A 20,610-nucleotide genomic window follows, 5' to 3' on the forward strand; every position below is an offset into this window, starting at 1 on the left:
TGGATTTACAATAAATCCAATGAAATGCACCATATGAAAACTCTGAATCATATACAGTAATGTGTTCACACCATGAAGCAGGCTCAATGTAAGACCCTGCCTGGTATTAAAGGATACTGATTGATAGAGCAATATAAAACATGTTGTGTTAACAGTGTACATTTTATGGCCAAGTCATTTTCTCGCAAGGCTGGCCACTCCAGCACAGCCCCTTAACCCCAAGAGTACCTAAGCATGCAGGCATCACTGTGGATGCCACCAAGCAGAAGTGAAAGCAGAAAAGGTTTAGCTGTGGAGAACCTTGATTACCCCCCATGTTCGAATTTGGAATTTATATTCATTGCATAATGAACTTTGGTTAAATAGACCTCTGGTCCTTGATCTATACTCAAAGGGAGGAAAACAAAGATCGAGGCATGGGTATGAATGCTTTATTTTCTTAAATCAGGTGCAAACAGAGTATCCGGTGGGTTTGCGAAGTCTGCTGCAAATCACAGTGCTGGTGAAAACTAACACCACAGCAAGCGCCATCCAGACTCCACACAGCAGGGCTACTGCTGAAAACAAGGCTGAAAAGGGAGGATGAGGACAGAAGACAAATATTATCACTTCTATTAGCAGTTGAGGGAAAACTCAAGGGAGTGGGAACAAAGTCAAGTCAGAGAGTGTTTTTTTAAAACCCCCTAGAGTTGTTTTGTGGGTGTCTAACCAGCTCGAGTGACTTCTTGCGTCTGCTGCAGAGAAACTGGTTCTGGAGGAAGCTCAAGCGGCTCAGTCAACCCCTCTTCCAGAACGTTCTCCAGCAGGATGGGGCCAAGAGCTGCCGTCCCCTCCCACCGCAGAGCTGCATAAAAATAAGCAAATCCAATATGGGCTGGAAGGGAAACAACAATCTTCTTAGTGCATTTAGCCAGCTGAGTAAACCATTCCCGACACGACTGATTGGTTGGACAATTAAAGGGATTAACTCAAAATCAATCCACCACATAAATGGCATGTGTGCCAAATGAGTGCAAGCAAGCTCGTCTAAACACGGGTGGAACCTCTGCTTGTGTAGGTTTGTGGCTGATTGCATTATACTCCAAATAAATGCATTTAAACTAAATACAAAAAAAAAAGTATTTCTAAAATATGCATGTTTGCTACTTTTATGGCATTTTAGACAGTCTCGTATCAGCTAGTCACAGCCTCTTAACAAAAAACACCCTTTTAAAATAATGTTTGCAAGAATTAAATCAACAGATTCTGCATATGCAAATGCTTTTCATGAAGGTGGTTAGAATAGCATAATTTTCCCCCCACTGCGCCGGCATCACATGTTCAGGACCTGTCCCAGGTTGTCATGTAGCGTCGCTTCTGCAAACTGTACCATCATTTGCTGCAAGGCTTCTTTTCCATCTCTGCGTGCCACAGCTGGTCTCACAGCAGCTACACACCTTATTGTCTCCACCTGATGCCACCCATCTGTCCAGAGCCCAAAATGCATTGTTAGGAGGAAGCGCAGCAAAGCTTTGCATTAGCATTAGAGCCATGGCAACGAATCTGAAGGCAAACACCTGTACAGTAGAGCAATCTTTGTGTAAACTGACCTCTTAGCTTCAGACAGGAATGAGCAGGCTTTGTGCTCCGAGTCGACGGGTGCAGAGACTGGCGTTGCTTTCAGGCGACATGTGATGTAGAGCTATGAGAAAGTTAAACAACATGGAAATGTATTAATGTTCAGAATGGATGTGCTATTGCTGTGCAAAATATGACAAACTGCATCAGTAGTCCTGACAGGTATGGAGAGCCAAAACTGCCATAATTTAAAAAAAAAACAAAACTATTTGACTCAAAACAAATATGCCATTAAATGGACCAAAAAAACAAAACAAAAACCCCTTTATCACACAATTTGTGATTTATTTACTTCAGTACTCGTGGGCAATATACAGTAGCTTGCTAGAGAATTCAGCCCCCTTGAACTTTCCCACATTTTGTCACATTACAGCCACAAACATGAATTTTATTGGAATTCCACGTGAAAGACCAACACAAAGTGGTGTACACGTGAGAAGTGGAACGAAAACCACACATGATTCCAAACATTTTTTCCAATTTTATAGAGTGCACCTGTGTGTAATCTAATGTCAGTACAAATACAGCTGCTCTGTGACGGCCTCAGAGGTTGTCTAAGAGAATATTGGGAGCAACAACACCATGAAGTCCAAAGAACACACCAGACAGGTCAGGGATAAAGTTACTGAGAAATTTAAAGCAGGCTTAGGCTGCAAAAAGATTTCCCAAGCCTTGAACATCCCACGGAGCACTGTTCAAGCGATCATTCAGAAATGGAAGGAGTATGGCACAACTGTAAACCTACCAAGACAAGGCTGTCCACCTAAACTCACAGGCCGAACAAGGAGAGCACTGATCAGAAATGCAGCCAAGAGGTCCATGGTGACTGTGGACGAGCTGCAGTGATCTACAGCTCAGGTGGGGGAATCTGTCCATAGGACAACTATTAGTCGTGCACTGCACAAAGTTGGCCTTTATGGAAGAGTGGCAAGAAGAAAGCCATTGTTAACAGAAAACCATAAGAAGTCCCGTTTGCAGTTTGCCACAAGCCATGTGGGGGACACAGCAAACATGTGGAAGAAGGTGCTCTGGTCAGATGAGACCAAAATGCAAAACGCTATGTGTGGCGGAAAACTAACACTGCACATCACTCTGAACACACCATCCCCACTGTCAAATATGGTGGTGGCAGCATCATGCTCTGGGGGTGCTTCTCTTCAGCAGGGACAGGGAAGCTGGTCAGAGTTGATGGGAAGATGGATGGAGACAAACCTTGGAAGAAAACCTCTTGGAGTCTGCAAAAGACTTGAGACTGGGGCGGAGCTTTACCTTCCAGCAGAACAACGACCCTAAACATAAAGCCAGGGCAACAATGGAAAGGTTTAAAACAAAACATATCCTTGTGTTAGAACGGCCCAGTCAAAGTCCAGATCTAAATCCAATCAAGAATCTGTGGCAAGATCTGAAAACGTCTGTTCACAAACGCTGTCCATCTAATCTGACTGAGCTGGAGCTGTTTTGCAAAGAAGAATGGGCAAAGATTTCAGTCTGTAGATGTGCAAAGCTGGTAGAGACATAACCTAAAAGACTGGCAGCTGTAATTGCAGCAAAAGGTGGTTCTACAAAGTATTGACTCAGAGGGCTGAATAATTGCGCACACCCCACTTTGCAGTTATTTATTTGTAATAAATGTTTGTAATCATGTATGATTTTGGTTCCATTTCTCACGTGTGCACCACTTTGTATTGGTCTTTCACGTGGAATTCCAATAAAACTGATTCATGTTTGTGGCTGTAATGTGACAAAATGTGGAAAGTTCAAGGGGGCCAAATACTTTTGCAAGCCACTGTACATTCCTACCTTCACTTATGATAACGGGATCTGGGTAGTAACCAAAAGAAGGAGACTATGGATACAAATTGCAGAAATAAACTTGTTCTAAAAGGTGGTCAGGTCTCTCCTTTAGACATTTGATGAGTTTTGTCATTCAGGAGGAGATTAGGGCAGAGTTTATACTTCTCCATATCAAAAAGGAGCTAGTTCAAAAAAGTTCAGGCATCTGGAAACTACCCAGATGAGGCGTTTTGAGTTTGTAACCCTGGGATCAGGCCCCGTGGCAGACCCAGGACCTGCTGAACAGATTATATTTCTAGACTTACTTGGGAATACCTCATCGTTCCCCCAGAAGAGCTGGAGGAGTTTGCCCAGAAGGGCAAGTTTGGGCCCGTGTATACAGAAGCACATGAGAAATGCAGAAGGAAGAAATGTAGGAAACGAGAATTCTGAAATAAACCTTCAAAACAATTAAATATAATATAATTATAATTACGTCCTATTGCATTTCCTGTCTAACAAAATAAAACAGTAATTATTTAAATATAAATGGAAAATTCTAAAGATACAAAAAGGAAGAGACGGGAAAATAAAATGAAAATTAAATATAAAAATGCATAAAATTAAAGCAAATACAAATAAATACAAAACATAATTCATATAAGCTTTCCTACAATTCCTTTGGATGTCACTGTGGCGCATTTCATGCCAAATAATTTCTTTATAACCTTTTAATTTTGGCACTCTTTGTCCTCCACAGCCCGGTGTTTTCACAAACAACGTTAACCCGTTTCGCATTAGCACATCAATAGCAAAGTTTTTAGGCTCTTATGGATTCAAAGTGGCTTGCTGCATTTGCGAGGTAACGGTTTCTAAATGGCAAACTGATCAAAGTTAATGTAATGTTACGATCCAACGCCGACGTAAAAGCCACACAAGGAAAGGTTTTCTGGAGTTGATGCTGGCTCATATTTATGGCAGGGATCCTAAACCTATAAAATGGTTATCAGTGGTTACCACAAAGGGCATTCATTTCCTCCATTTCCACACAAAGCTTCTGAGGATACTGTAGCCTTGAAACAACACTTTCAAAACACATATATTAGGTGTCGGCTTGCTATATATAAAAACTAACAGAAGGCAAGAAGAAAAAAGTAAACTAACACCTCAGGTGCTGCAAATCGCACCTCTCTATAGTAGCTTCAGGTTACGTGATCAGTAGTTTCAAAACTGCATAAACACATCTTTATACTACTTACAGTCTTCCTGTCATCTTGGTGGAACCTGAAGGCCTTCAGCTGGAAGTGGAGTTTATCCTCGTGGCTCCTCGGCATGAAGTAAGACTTGGATCCCGTCAGCTTAGTGTCGGTTAAACATCTCATGTTTGGAAAAAAAGAAAAATCAGGTGAGTTTTACATGCATAAATATGCTGATTATATGCACCATTTGTTACACAACTGTGGCCCTAACAGTAAATCTTGATTATTATGTCTAGCTGACTCTTTGAAACAAATACAGGCAGTGACTGTTCGCATTTAGTGTCACTTTAAGGTGCAGTGTTCCACAGACGATCCACAGCTTCTCACCCGTGGTTGTTAATGAGGCTGTATCTGGGTTGTGAGTATGGATCTGGGTTCGCAGTGGCCACGCAGCTGTCCACGTAGACCCTCAGAGGTACGTGGTTACCCCTGAGGACCGCCGCCTCAATGTGCATCACGTCATTCAGGAAATAAACGCTGGAAGGCCTCTGCGACTGCCAGTCCTCTAATCAAATACAGAGGAAAAAAGTATGAGTGTAATGCTGGGGCCATCAATCCGATTAGATGAAACTAAAATGATGCCCGTGGGAGAGAGTGTGGCACTGTTTCAGCAGACAGTAGGATATCGGTACTGGAACAGTAAGAGAAAAATACTTTAAAGAGGACAATAAATGAATCATTAACCTGAGTAGGAAACACAAATGAGGTCTGCGCCTTTAAAAACTAGTTTAAAACTTCCATAATTTCCTTTATAACTGCATCCAGTCCAGACAGGTTTACAGTAAGTAAATCAGAGCTGGAGTACGGTTCTGCTCATATGATGACGATGATGAACACCAGTGTGGTGCGGTGCCTGTCTGCAGCGCATAGCTTAGAATTAATTAGAAAACACACAATCAGCAGTATATTGATCAATCCATTGTGCGAGTGACCCCGTCGGGTCAGCTGCGGCCTACGAGGCATGTAATTTCAGCTCATCACCATGCAAAAGTTTCACTCCTGTTTATCAAGCCGGTATTTAGCATCTTTAACAGTCGCGACGAAGACCGCGAGGCCTCGAGTGATTGCAATTACGCCTGTCGCCGGGGAAATTAGCCAGACCGGCTGGTGCACATCAAAAGTTTTTCTTCCCCTCAGAACATAAGCTCCAAGTTTGTCATTTTTGACCTGCCCCCACCTGTCATGAGATGCAGGGAGAAGTGCAGCCGCTGTTCCACTTGCATGAGGGACGCCAACGGCTTCGAGGTGGGTCTCAAGGCGTCGCTGTTTACGTAATGCCTCCTGTGAAGACAATTACAGGAAGGAGGGACGTTTCACTCGAGAGAGCCCCATCAAGGATGAAGAATATTCACACCACGGACAGAAAGATAGGAGTTAAACATCTACAGGTAAACATAACTATAAAAAGGGGTTTGTGCATGGCTCACCAAGGCGAGTTTAGGGCATTTTTAGTACTATATACTGTAGGATGCACTTTAAACCAGTTTAAGCTACAGTTCTCTGTTACTGGTGGGAGACATCATGCATCCTGACTGCTATAGATGGTAATACTGACAGGGTGCTACAGATTCATAAGCCCTGGAGGTAGCTCTGTACAACCTGTGCTAACAGCTAGATTTGTATACTCTAGGAGATTTGGACGACCATCAGGCTCAGGGAAGTGAAAGTAATGAGAAAGGAGGGTGAATTCCTCTTGGTACAAAAGGTCTAATGATTGCATAAATATCTTTACGTTTCAATCATGTGGTACATAACTGGTTGCAACAGATGGCTGCCCTTCCTTAAAGCTAGTACTTCTGGAGGTTACTTCCTGGTAAAAGGGAGTTTTTCCTTCCCACTGTAGCAAAGTGCTTGCTCATAGAGGGTTGCCTAATTGTTGAGGTTTTCTCTCCATTATTGCATGGTCTTTACCTGACAATATAAAGCATCTTGGTGTTGTCATTTGCTGCTATATAAATAAAAGTGAATTAAACTGAGTATTTAGAGAAAAAAAAAATGGCACTTGGGCATAGCTGCCTTACGTTTGGTCTCTCCTATCCATCCATCCCCTCCAGCAACAGAGAGAAGGCAAAATGCTGAACTCATAGCTTCAAAGACTCATGCTGCTGACATCACATGGATTACATTTATCCTTTTACAGACATTTAGAATGAGCATGGGGGGTAAACCACAAGGCGTTACCTTTTGTAGCGGCACTGAATTACCACTTCAACTGGGTTGGTCTTTAAAATGAAGGTGTTGCTAATCGGAGTCGGAGAGTACATCAGAGTAAATGTGTAGATGATGGCTTCTTCAGTCATCTGAAGAAAGTATTAAACAGTTAAGAGTGAAGTGAAATGCACAATAGTAAATAGGCCTGAGAAAACGGAGCGCCACACACCGTCACTGTGCTGCCGCAGCCCTCCAGCTCCGTTTGAAACCCCAGGACGGGTTTCTCAGCGTCTACCGCAGCGCAGTCTCCTAAGGTCAGATCACTCGGACGGATCAACTGACCGTTTCCTAAGAACAAAGCGGAGAAGGCGCAGCTTAAATCGAGACCATTACCTTAGGCCATTTTATTCTTCTCCAGTCAATAACACTCACGAGGAGTGGAGGTTCAGCCACAGGACACACAGAAAAGTTTCTTAATGCACTGCTGTAAAATCAGCATTCAAGCACCCGACAGACAAGCCGAATGCCCCTTCAGAGTGAAGAAATAAGAGGAAACGTAATATTGATCACCGAGACCATTGTCTGTGCCATTTGCAGTAATCAGCAGTGAGTATCCCATCTTCACTGTTCCATTCAATTTTCCAATTTGGGCCTCTAATCTAAACCTTTCCTTTTTAGACATCAGAGCAGAAGGTATGTTAAGTGGACCTGTGCCGGTGCCACTGCGGATAAAAAAAAAACCTGCAAATTCGATCAATTTAAACAAATAATGGGCAGCCATTACCTAGGAAGTTTCGCTTGACCTCGATGGTGACCTTTACTTCGCCACAGTGCACCACCACACTGTCAGCTGGCACAGGAACCCGCTCATCAAACTCCACTGGAACCTGGAATATCATCCGAATGGATTATATAGTCCAGAGAATTCAATAATTGCTATGTAGCTGTCCAAAAATAATAATAATTTTTTTACACTACCTTTGATTTCTGCTTGACTGCTAGGTTTAGACCTGGGTCTTGTTCCTGCAATTGTGACAACTCTTGAGTTTGGACGGTCTCCCCCTGCTCCAGCTGGGAAGGCTTTTGCTTCCTGAGCTGGTGGCTCCTGACCCGGTAGCTGACAGGAAAGCCGGCCGGATCCCTTTGTTCCATCTCGCTCGAGTGACGTCCGGCTGTCTGCAGTGATCTTGGCAGCTGCGAGCTTGTTGTCACTTGTTCTTTTGGGATTTGGCTAAAAGTGTCATTGGTGCTGACGTTTAACCAATTTTGTGTAGCGAAGCAGAAGTTTCCAGCTAAGAAGAAAAGCAGAAAGCCGAACACAAACTCCAGCTCCATTAGAAGTTTTCACAAAACAAGACAGCACTGCTGTGCTTGTCTCTTCACCAGAATCAGGTATAGGAACTTGGCACTGGCTCCACCTACTCCTAATGACTTGATTGGATTCCAGCCTGGAGTATTTCAGTATTGATTGCTGCGCTCTCCATTATACAGCACCAAATCACAACAGCAGCACCTCAAGGTGCTTTACTGTAAGATAGAGATCCTACAACTAAACAAAGAACACTCCAAATATCAGATAACTCTCTATGAACAAGCAGTTGGTGAAAGTAGGAAGGGAAAACTCCCTACTAACAGGAAGTAACCTCTGGCAAAACCATCTGCCATGACAGGTTGGGGTGAGGGGGAGGCAGCACAATAATGTGTATATTTGTTTTGTGGGGAAAAAGGCGGGGTTTGTGTTCATCTTTTTGCCTTTCTACTTTAGCTGCGCTACGCAAAATTGGTTAAATGTTAGCACCAGTGACACTTTTAGCCAAATCCCAAAAGGGAAAATGCTGCCATCTGCTAAATGTCCAGCAATCACGTTGGTAATGAACAAAGACTTTTATAAACAGAAACAAGCCTGACCCCCTAACAGTAAGTGGCTTTCACTGCCCTCGTGAGGCAAATCAATCTACGCTCTCATGGAGTTTGAGGCCCCCCCGCCATCCCTCGTGTTTTGATGCTGCATGATCTTGAATGTCAAGGCGATGCGGTCAGCAGTTAGCAGAGTTCAGCAGAGACGCTCATAAAACTGAGATTTATGATCATCCACTGAGAGATTTCACAAATGTCACCACCGCCGCTACCAAATGTATGAGTGTGTGTGCTGGTCAGCGGCGTGTATGACGCGTAACAGGAAGCATGGGGTGTGTCTTGAGGCTGTGCCAGCAGGCATGTCAGTCTTGCAGATGCTCTGCTTTCTTCTTCACCTGTTTTCATTCGACCTGTCATAAATATCATCAACGGTTTATGGTCTGTTTAAGATCTAAAGTATGATAGATAGATAGCCTTGCTCCATATCATATATGGTCCCTTTAAAATCTTTCTAAACTTGGTAATGCAATGCAAACCCAACAACTTGTTACTGTCTTTCTAATTGCATTTTCTGTGCCTCTGAGGCATTTCCAAACCAACAAACAATATAAAGTCAAAACATTTTCAATAACAACACAACAGAAAATATGAAGTATTTTGGAATACACCTTGAAGGATAAAATTTTCCTCAGAAAAATATGTTTTTTGCTGTGCCTTGCTGCACAGGCAGTCAGTCCATGAGTGTATTTCAGTCTGTGCACACCTCCAAGATGCTTGTATTTGTTCACAGAGTGGATCAGTTCTCTGGTAATGAAAGTGGGCTGGGTTGATGGTTTCCTCCTAAAATCAACTGACATTTCCTTTGTCTTTGCGGTGTTGAGGATGAGCACTCTCACACCATTTAATAAAATGTTCAGTGGCGCATGTCCTTCCTCTCCATCATATAAGAGGCTTGCTAAATCTGGATCATCTGCATGCTTAATAAATGTCTGTTAGGAAAAGAGTTGGTATACAAAATAAACAAAAACGGAGATAAAACACAATCCTGAGGGCGATCAGCAGCAGCTCCTTGGAGTAGTGGTTTCAACATTCGCCTTATGTATGTGAGATCGTTGGGTTAAGAGTGGGCAGAGACACAAACCCAGCCTCAGGGAGTCACAAGCTAGTGCACTGCTAGTGCTGATCCCACGCACTGGGCAGTACACTATCCAGGTCCCAAGCCTGGATAAATGGGAGCGTTGAGTCATGAATTGCACCTGGTGTAAAAAGCTGTGCCAAATCAAGCATGTGGATCTGCTGTGGTGACTACCTTTAGTGGGGTTACACAGTGGTGCAGTGGTTGGCACGATCAAGAAAGTTCTAAGGAAAACTAGGAGCTATCACCTTGATGTTCTAGCATAGCCTATTCCAGATTGGGATGCTGGGAATTTTCTGCATTTGAGTAAATGGATGGATGGAATTTAATGCTACAAAAGTTCCAATACCATCCCATATGTTGGACAGATAATGTGAATGCATTCATCCATCCATCCATTCACTTCCGCTTATCCTTTTTCAGGGTTGCAGGGGGCGCTGGAGCCTATCCCAGCTGTCATAGGGCGAGAGGCGGGGTACACCCTGGATAGGTCGCCAGTCTGTCGCAGGGCCAACACACAGGGACAGACAACCATTCGCACTCATATTCACTCTTATGGGCAATTTAGATTTTTTCAATTAACCTATCCCCACAAAGTGCATGCATACAGTACATATTAAATGTACTGTATGTACTATTAAATCGTTATTTTACTTCAAAAAATGTTGGCTAACTTCATGTATTGGCAGTGTTGGGGAGTAACGGAATACATGTACCGCCGTTACGTATTTAAAATACAAAATATGAGTAACTGTATTCCGTTACAGTTACCGTTTAAAAAGGTGGTATTTAGAATACAATTACTTTGTTGAAATAAATGGATTACAAGGCGGTACTTCCCTGTTTCATATTGTGGCGGGTCAGGCCTGTTTGGGTTTTGTTTGACAGCTACGTTCTGTTGTTCCAGGCGGGCAGCGTTACGGTTGCCATGGTTACAGGGTGACGCTCTCTCTCTGCGTGTTTCCTGGGTGAGAGAGACTTTTTGTTATTGTTGTTGTGCTAAGCTAATAGGCAGAATGCTACAAGCATAGCCCTAAAGAATGTAGCATCGTAGGCAGTGTAGTCCGTGCTGCAGGGAGAATGGACTGCCATACTCGTTATGTGTCTGTGAGCGAGGGAAGGAGAAAAAGGAAAAGTACGAGCTGTCATCTAGCAAAAACTGGAGCTGGAAGCATGTAAATATAATAATAACCACTGCAGCCAAGAAGAGAGCCTGACGAGCCCTGTTGTAAGTAAGCTATTAAGACTCGACTGTACACCGTGTTCGTGTTTTCCTCTGAAACAATAAGTTCTGTTGGAGCAGCCTTTCAACGCCTCTCTCTGTCTCTGCTAGCAAAGTTGACCCAGACAACAAAGTAAAGCTAGTTTTCGGCTATGAGCCCCACACAGAACCCATATTAGTCAGAGGTCCCTTTACTACGGTTCGGAGACGCGAACCTTCAGTAACAGTAATAAATCACAGCAATAGTACATTCACAGTTGTAAACAGCATGATAATATATTAAGTAATCCAAAGTATTCAGAATATGTTACTCTCATTGAGTAACGTAACGGAATACGTTATAGAATACATTTTAGGGCATGTATTCTGTATTCTGTAATGGAATACATTTTAAAAGTAACCTTCCCAACACTGTGTATTGGGTACTAATGTTAGTGGTAGATTAACACGTACATGTAATATATCCTGGCCCCCAAACCTGCACAGGGTATCTACCCCAGTGCTAAAAGTGAGCGTGGTGCTCTTTTCATCCAAGGTGTTCCTTTTTCAGTCCAAATACAATTTCACTTGTTTCCAAAAACAAGTCTGCTTTAACCAGATGTTTTTTGCCCACTGAACCTTTCCGCAGCTTTTTTGCCGTCGTGGGTTTTGTTAGGGTTTTTTTTGCTTTGCCCTTCTGGCCAACAGATGTGCAGCTCTTTCAGATCTTGTTTTGAGTTCCAGAGTTCTCCATAACTGACCTTTCCTAATGTAGTTTCAGACAGAAGCAAGCTGAAGACAGTGTAATATGTTGCTCTGTTGGCACGGATTTCATTTTCAGATCCTCACTCGGTTTGAAGAAGGGGTTGGGATTGTCACCGTGCGACCAAAACACTAATATTTAACCTTTCAAATTATTTCAGGCTAAAGAAGTCAGTAAACATCTTCTACAGAGTGCTGTAGGAGAGAGTGCGCATGCCACATTAGTTGGGGTTGTTTTTTTGGCTTTTTAAAGCGTATGGCATAAAAAGCAACCACTGGCACCTGTAGTTTCGATATATCTGAGGAAATAAACTCTATTTAAGCAAAACTATAACATTACCTCAAACAAAAACCATAATAAGCTCTTCTTGTGGGGGAAAAAAATCCTGCTTTAAAAGCTAAATGAGTTTAAATAGCTTCCCCTTGATACAGACACACTAATCCTTGCTGACCTACAGGAATACATTATAGCTCTTTTTCTCTCTCAGGATCTCCCTGCAGACTACCCCACAGAGAGGCTGCTATTGTCAGGAACTGGCTTTTATCTTTTGCTGATCACTGGCAAAACAAAGAGAGGTGTGTGTATGTGTGTGCTAGTTGGGGGGGGGGAGTGAAATCAGTCCATCCCTGCCAGTCAGACCCCCTCTGCCGCCAATCTCTAACTTGGTTAGCTCCCTCTAATTTGGCCCCCGGAGGGCCCTAATGTGGTTCCCTGTGGGGGTTTGTGAAAGGGCCTGGCAGCTTCTACCCCTAAACACACACACACACACACACACACACAGCTGCCACTCCCATCAGCTTCTGTTTCCAATATTCCTGATGCATTTTTGAAACAACAAGGACAGAATGATGCAGGTAAAACAGGCCGATCCTCTGCTAAGACAATAAACACACACACGCGTTCTCCCACTCACTTCTACCAGATGGAAAATCATCAAACGCCATGGCACACCGACAACACAGATGCTCAGAGAGAGCAACACGCGCGCGCACGCACACACATGCAGGAAAACACACGTGTCCCCTGTCACATTTTGCTGACAGCACAAAGTCATGGAAACAGCTCGATTTGGCCCTCGCTGCACTGCGCCATACGGATTACGGTTATGGAGGCTCATTAAAAACATGTAGTGGGAGATGGATTAGTTATAGCCTGCTGTTGTGGTGGGCGAACAGCGCTTCAAGATCAGCGGATTTCTGCGCGTTTTGTCAGCGCTCATGTGGCGGTGAATAGGTTTTGCGTGGGATAGGGGAGATATTTCTGAGGGATATTTTGCCTTCCAACACATACTGCCATGTGCTTTTAAGGCGCTGGCATCATTTATGGGGCCACTGCTTCAAACTATCTTGGTAGATTGTCAGACTTTATATATATATATATATATAATATTTAGAAGGAAGCAAATTTGTGGATTCCTTGAGGGGTTGAAAAGGTTGAAACTGAAGCACGCAAAGGGAAAAGAACCAAGGAAGTAAGTGTGAGAGTAAGAAGAGAAAGTGAGAAAGGCCTGGGAGTAGAAAGACCGGGGGAAGGGAGGGAGAAAGTCAAAACAAAGGAGGGAGAGGAGAAAAATGTGGCTGGGGTCAGTGAACCTTGGGGTTAGGGATAACAGACAAGCAGCTCTGTGGGTCCCGGTGGGCGCAACATGAAATAACAGCACGCCGGGCTCTGATTCACGGCCCATCAGCGGCCACATCCAACACATCTCCACACAAGGACGCACATTCTGCTTTCACACAGTCTCGGATACAAACACGCACGTAGGGTTCGTGCACAGGCGCATGCATGCAGGGAGCTAATGGACTGTTATTAAAGACATGCATCACACTGCGTCACCTACTGACCACACGCAAAGCCCTCCACACATCTGCACATTGCTGCAATGCACACACACACACTAGTGGGATAACAATCTCCCAGCACAGCAATAACAGCTGATGTATCATTTAGCAGAGAGCTGGAAGTGACACGGCGAGGTGACAGTGACACAGACACACTGCTAACTCTGACAGCAGACACCGCTGCCCGCGCTCCACACAACCTAACCTCGTATTTAATACACAACATCTGTGACATTTCTCATGAAGCCGCCAGCGTCTCCCTCAATAGCCTGCGAGCGGCCTTTGTCACGCTGTAAAGGTCTTCGGCGCTGGTTGATTGACAGGTGTCATCACCCCCATGCAGAGGAACAATGCGCTGACCTTAAGCCTCCACTCGGTCCTACATCGCGAGTGCTGGAGTTACTCTCAGAAACTTTCCTGTTTTACGATCTGATTTGTGCGCAAATGCCTTCATTAACTTTGTCCAGTCTCTAATTTCCCACTTTCTAATTTCACAGTTCACACTTTGAGGTGGAACACTAACCCCAATCCTGTCTACAGAAACTAGAGGAATGTGAAAACTTACAATTAAAATCCAAATGACTAAAAGCAGCCACTTTGCGTTGTAGGGTCTTTGCCCTCCAATAAAAAAGAGAATGCCCCAACGACTCCCTGTGAGCAAGCACTTGGAGACAGTGGGAAGGAAAAACTCCCTTTTAACAGGAAGAAACCTCCAGCAGAACCAGGCTCAGGGCAGGGTGAGCAACCTACGGTGACTAGCCGTGACTGAGTGGATGGAGACAGGAGAAAAGACACACTGTGGAAGAGAGCCAGCGATTAATAATAACTAATGATTAAATGCAATCACAGTGCATCATGGGAAGTCTCTGCCACCCTAGGGTTTTTGCAGCATAACTAAACGACGGTTCAGGGTCACCTGATCTAACCCTAACTATAAGATTTCTTAAATATTAACGATAGACGAAGATTACCCGTCTACGTGACCTGTAAGGTTTCCTCACTTTTAAAAACAGGAGACGACAGGAAACAAATGATCTGAACATATTAACAAAACACGCGAGAAGGCTTTTAACCAAAGTGCCGTAAGAACGTGGGTGGCCCCACTGGGAATCAAACGTCGAAAGTGTTAAGAGCCCGCGGACCGTGCCGCACTCATGACCTCACTGTTTTTATCCCAGTGTTTACGCTCGCAGAACGGCTCGCAACGATCGCCGCGGCTTCTGTTGTGGAAAGGGACTTAAATGGTGCGTTTTTGAGAGAAGAAAAGGAAGCTAAAAACCTGCCTTCCTTACATGGGTATATTTGTGGCGCGCACATGCTCACATAAAAGTCTCGCAGGCCCCCCCACCCCTAACTCCACTACTGTCTCCTGAATCTCTCTCTCTCTCAGCTATGCTGCAATTCAAGCCTTTTGTTTAATAAACAATTTGTCAGTGATGTATCGAACTCCAGCTCTAATTTGATTGTCTGTGAAATGTGTATGGAGGTGGCTGCCTGCTCTCTTTCTCTCTCTGTCTGCAGAGCCAGCCCTGATATTCTAACCCCCCCCTCCCAGCTTACAGGTCCGTGCTCGTGGTGCATTTTCAGCCTGTGTCTCTTTGCGCGCAGGGATGAGGATGGAAGAGCAATCCTTAAGGGTTTGCAATTACATCTAAACGGCATAATCAGACATGATGGATGGCTGTTGCCTTTTCCACAATGTCTAGACCTCAGCTCTAGCGGTGCAACAAGGTTATAAGAGAGTGGTAGATGATGAAAGATTTAATAGTTCTGCTTTCCTCAAACTCTGCTACCTGTTTTTTTAGTTTTTATTTAACCGTTTATGTCCCCCTCTCTGGTGACCTCGCCGGCATTTGAACGATTTAAGCACCGACAAATCGGTTTGTGTTTTTTTGTTAGGGGTTTTTGGGCTGAATAACTTAATTCTGATATTTTGCAGTAAAATGGGACATTTAGGAAGGATATTTTTTTGGTTTTAATCCTAATTAAACCTCAATTCTAACGCTTTTTTTCGTTCTTCTAAAGGAGAAATCATGGAAGGATTTAGTTATAATATTATTCAAATGCTTAAAAAATAAGCAATTCCAGCTTAAAACAACCCATTGCGCCGCTTCCTGTATGATTGCTGAACTTGTGTTGGCCAATAGGTGGCACTGTGGGACCAAAAGTTCATTTCTAAGCACCTGGTTGAGGCAGCACCGACTCAGAGAGGGGCTGAGCACAAGCACAACCCGGTAAGTGCTGGGTGGTAAGGTTCTTAAAGTTGGATTCATCCTAGATCCTTACAGTCAGAATTATATGGTTCATTCCAGCCATCAGGCTTGCAAATAAATGCCTTGGAGATGCCACAATGATCAATTTAGGATCTGAGGTAAGATGTTAAATGGACAGAATAATTGGGAGACTTCACTCTGGCAATTTCTTGCAAGGTTCTTGCAATTATCCTGGACAATTGCATCCTTTGACTCGCCAGGTGCTTTAATTGAAACGAGAGCAGTTACAATATAAGACAGTGATTATGCATGAGAGAAGAAAAAAAAACGTATTCATCTGCGAGAGTGTAGGTGCTCAAAGCTCGTGACTGCTCGCAGACTCGCGGACAGGACTTGTCAGTGCTGTCAACAAGCTGACTGGTAAATAAAAAGAGAGAGGTAGCTTTGTCAGCTGTAATTATCCAGATGGGCCATGTGTGTGCGTGCGTGTGTGTGTGTGTGTGTGTGTGTGTGTGTGTGTGTGTGTGCAAGGAGTGAAAAGCAGCTGGTAAAGACAAGAGATTGTCATTTCCAGAAAACAGACATCTTCCTCTCAGAGAATGGTCAGGAGCTGCTGTCACTCGCATTGTTACCAAAGAAGAAGAAAAAGAAGAAGGCAAGGGGGGGGAGAGATGTGAGAAGCGGCCTCGCTTCCTGTAAAATGAATCTTTGATTGTGCTTGTTCATTCGGTGACATCACTGGGGCGGAGGCGCCCGGCTTTCCCACGAGAGCCTCATTACCCACAATCCCAGAGGTTTCACGACGATGTTGTCATTACCTCAGTCGCTACCATCTCTCTCCCTCCATCTTCCTCCTTCTCCACCCTGCATGTCTTTCTGCTTCGATGATCAAGCTGTCGCTCGGGACCATCACACAGATGTTGGTACAAAAAAAACTAAACTAAGCTAAACAAACAACTCAAAAATAGACATGATCCCTGTCAGAAACACACAATTCACATCCCAGGCTGAGGCTGTTTTTGTGGCTGATGAGAAGAGAAGAGAAGGTGGAGGCATGTCTTGCCACAGTCCAACTCTTAATCTCCTCTGATCAACAGGCTTGTGGTGCAGCTGAGCCCACCTCACACGACTTGAAATGAGCTCTTACCCAGCCTCTGAACCCACCACCGTATGAGTGCTTCCTACCTGCATGCTGGCCATGTTGATCACAGTCCTTTGATCAGATCTACAGCTTTCCAGACACGACTTGATTTACCCACCGTGTAGATGAGAAAGCCTCGTGCGCAGATGAGGAATGCGGCCTCGCTGTCTCGTCTGTTTGTCGGTGCGTTTGTGCTTCTGCAAAGGCGCTGCAAGGAGGAACTTGTCCTCGGGCATCTGTGGCCATGTGCACCCAGATATGCTTGTTGTTACCCAGAGCTGGCCCTGATATTTGCTGCTGCGTTTTATCTTAAGGGTTCCTTTAGCATCAAAACGTGGCGGCTCCTCCTTTGCAGCGAGCTATTAAAACACCCACGCCAATTTGATCATTGGAAACGTGGCAGAAACAAACGACTTTGTGGAATAGCCGCCGGCGGAGAAATCATTCTCGCCCTAATGTTGGCTGCTCGCAGTTCTGACAATGAAAAACAGAGCGGCGAAGGGAAGTACTTTCACCCCCACACCCTCGACTCTCCCTGTGACATTCGGGGAGATATTTACCTTGTAAAGATCTTGACATTTTGCTGCGCGCTCTAATAACACTCTGAAATATGAATAAGAGTGCAGAGAGTGGATAGGAGCCCTGCAGAGCCTTTGTTAACAGGTATTGATTGATACCGAGGGGGAAGGAAGGAAGGAGCTGAGCCATGGGAGGACCATGGGGAGCCACTTTTTACTGATCGTCTGTTAACCTTGTCAAAAGACCTCGCCCGCTGCCTCACGCTGGCCAGGGGCATCCTTGGTGGTCATAACAGCCTCTGTGATTTTCTTATCAAAGCAAAAATCCAGCCTAAAGCGTAATTCTCAGCTCAGGCTGACGATGTCAGAAGCCCGGTCGATGGGCGGATGACGGTATTGCTGTGATACAGGGAACTAGGTGACTCAAATCTTTTCAAAGAAATTTGCAGTGGTGCCCTCGTCTGCACGCGTCATCCACTCTAAAGGCCATTTGAGCCAAACAACACACGTTTTATTATTGCAGTAAGAGAAATTATTTCTTATGGTTACAGAAGTTATTGACATATACTTCCTGTGTGGTCGTTTTATGTTGCAGTTTGCAGACCAAAGCAAATGTCTGCAGATCAAAAATTTTTATAGGAAATTATCGCAATGGGATTTGTTTCTGAAATTAGTTTAACTGAGATCTAGTGTATTTGTACATTTTATGATGAAGCCTAGAAAAGAACAAATATAGTAATACCTTGAAAATACTTATATAATATGGTGAATAGAGTGAAGACTGCAATCTTACAACAAATATGACAATAACAACAAAAAATGTTGAAATCTGTGTGGGTTTGTTAGTTTTCTATGCAATCATCAAGTGTTGTGCAACCAAACTTGTCACTTTGGGTCATCTTAGGCCTCTGAAGGTTCTTATCTATATCAGCTATTATGATGTCATAAAGTTGTATGGTAGCCGCCCAGCAACGGTCTAAAATTACCCGTTATATAGCTACAATAGTTTATGAAAGGATACTATTATTTTAATTTCACGACAATAACATCCAAAGTTAAATGATTTATGCTTAGCAACCACTGAAAGCAAGCTAAAATAACCCTGCAGCCCCTTTTTTTGTTGTTGTTGTTGTTGTTGTTTTTAGCTTTTCTTAACGTCCTTGCATATACCGGTTTGCTAACAGCACAAACAGATCAGATAGTGCTGTTGCACTGGCATGTACAAATCTGTTGTAAGTCATCAGATTGCAAGCAGGCTCAAACAGCTCTCCCTGAATGTGTAACAATCAAGTAAAAAAAATCCCATTAAATGTAACATTTTATATTGTACTTACAACATTACATGGACAATTTACATGTAATTAAATTATTTAAAGTCAGCATTTTGTGCAGAATTTTATTTTTATCAGCTCACTCGACCTATAACTAGCTTTAATTGCTAGTTTCTCATTGGATTCAACATATTTATTGTGTAAATTATTTTACCCATGAGAGGCTGATAAAGTGAGGTACCCCGTCACTGTTAAGCCACTAGCACGTGAGCATGCAGATGCACGAGCATGCATCCAGTCACATTTATCCCATTCTTGTCACATCTGATTTCATAGCACCAAGATGGCAGCAGTCTTCATCACAGGACTCCACTTACCAGTGGATGAAGTCACAGTGACTGCATTCATCTTTTAGATACAGTCTATGCTCTATGTACCATGCACACAGGGCCCAGTTTTGCATTTGTGCTAAAGCACTTAACACAAAGTGCAGCTGAGTGATGTGCTAATGCAATTTTCATGATTCCCTGAGGTATCTTTTTTTCTTCTTCTTCTTCTGTCTGTGTTTGTCTGTCACTGCTATCATTTTTAATGTCAGTCTCCATGTGTTTAGTGTTGTTATCATTCACTGTTAGCTATACTTTTTGGTTACTTCCTGTTTTACTCTGAAGGTTAGTTCTCGTGTGTCTGGTTTTGGTTTATATCACTTCCTGCTTTTGTTGTTTTCCTTCCTTGTCTGTCTGACCTGCTTTCATTAGCTCTACCTGTGCTAGATTTTTCCCGCTTTAAGTGTGTCCCATCTCCAGTCTCTTTAGAGCTTGTGACACCCAGAACAAGAAAGCTTGGACAAGTCTGCATAAAAAGTTAACTCGCCAGAAGTTTGCCCTTTGACAAAATCCATCCAACAACTTTTAAGATATTTTTGTCTGTAGACCAACAGGCTGCCGTTGTCAGACCTAGAGCGATGCGGTCATTTTACCTGGTTCTGTGGAACTATTATTTTTGACAGCTTGTCTAACAAAGACATGACTGATTGTGCAAACTTGCAAAACAGGCTGGAAGATAACTGTTCACACTGTCAAGCCTGCAAGCACAGACCTGAACATGCAAACTTTTTAAAAACAGACTTTTCCGATAAAAAGTGAAATCCTTCTGAATTTCACGGGGGTAGAGGGGAAACTATATTTTCGAGAACCTGGTGGCGTAAAGAACTCAAAGAGGCCGTAATCCTGCTGATGTTTGAAGTGAGAACCACTGCTGTAAGTGCTAATCTTTATGATTGCTGCGATCAAGAAGAACCTCTGGGAATTCAGAACGAGCGCATACATTACTCGGTTTTATTCAAAACCTCCAGGAGTTCACGATGAGTGCATGTATTAATATATTTTATTTTAATGACATGGAATTTGTTGCACACAGTAGCTCCGGATAATTTCTCCTTCCATGATACTAAAAACCAGTTTAAGGTAATTAGAAGAGATTGTTTTTAATGGAAGATAAATGGCTTACTGCAGGCTGCAGCTGAATCAATACTTTACTACAGTTTGAAACAGTGCTGCATCATTTGCTGAAATTACCACCATTGATTGGTTGCTATCAGTCATTTTAATTTAATTCTGAATGACTGTAAGGATGAAAATCTGACGGGGACATTTCTTTGTTTGACAGCTTATTGCTTTTCTACCGAAGGATCTTAAGCATGTGCTATGGAAAACCGAGTAAATTTCCCCCCCGAAGCAATACTGAATAAACCCCAGTAATGAGTGAGCTTCAGCTTTGGTTTATTCACTGTAATGTAATGACCGTGGGGTTTATATTCCTGTTTTCTCTGAGATATTGCCAAGTTTGATTTGCTGCAGCGCATGTAAAG

General features: G+C 43.4%; 1 protein-coding gene across 3 annotated transcripts; it reads right to left on the reverse strand.

The window, feature by feature from the left end:
* Positions 1 to 444: 444 nt before the first annotated feature.
* Positions 445 to 8,135, reverse strand: LOC102799647 (zona pellucida sperm-binding protein 3-like). Of its 3 annotated transcripts, none has more exons than XM_087836008.1 (11): positions 7,779 to 8,135; positions 7,585 to 7,666; positions 7,030 to 7,148; positions 6,831 to 6,949; positions 5,827 to 5,930; positions 4,977 to 5,154; positions 4,650 to 4,767; positions 1,590 to 1,681; positions 1,370 to 1,464; positions 710 to 874; positions 445 to 569 (listed from the first exon to the last, which is right to left on the reverse strand). In XM_087836008.1, exons 1-11 carry the CDS (start codon positions 8,133 to 8,135, stop codon positions 445 to 447), a joined length of 1,554 nt encoding a protein of 517 aa, XP_087692134.1. The 3 variants fall into 3 exon arrangements, with proteins under 3 accessions (XP_087692134.1, XP_035769872.2, XP_087692133.1); XM_035913979.2 differs by having other exon boundaries at positions 710 to 844; positions 7,585 to 7,687; XM_087836007.1 differs by having other exon boundaries at positions 7,585 to 7,687.
* Between the last annotated feature and the right edge of the window lie 12,475 nt (positions 8,136 to 20,610).

This window comes from Neolamprologus brichardi, chromosome 23 (assembly GCF_056152115.1).
Source record: "Neolamprologus brichardi isolate AB-2024 chromosome 23, ASM5615211v1, whole genome shotgun sequence".
NCBI classification, from domain to species: domain Eukaryota; kingdom Metazoa; phylum Chordata; class Actinopteri; order Cichliformes; family Cichlidae; genus Neolamprologus; species Neolamprologus brichardi.

What these genes read in the sequence shown, in the direction of transcription:
- LOC102799647 (XM_087836007.1), bottom strand. Translation starts at nt 8,135, where the DNA reads ATGGAGCTGGAGTTTGTGTTCGGCTTTCTGCTTTTCTTCTTAGCTGGA. An exon ending in CAGTCAAGCAGAAATCAAAG is followed by an intron (nt 7,688 to 7,778) that starts GTAGTGTAAAAA and finishes ATGATATTCCAG; the next exon opens with GTTCCAGTGGAGTTTGATGA. An exon ending in AGCCTCATTAACAACCACGG is followed by an intron (nt 4,768 to 4,976) that starts GTGAGAAGCTGT and finishes TCCAAACATGAG; the next exon opens with ATGTTTAACCGACACTAAGC.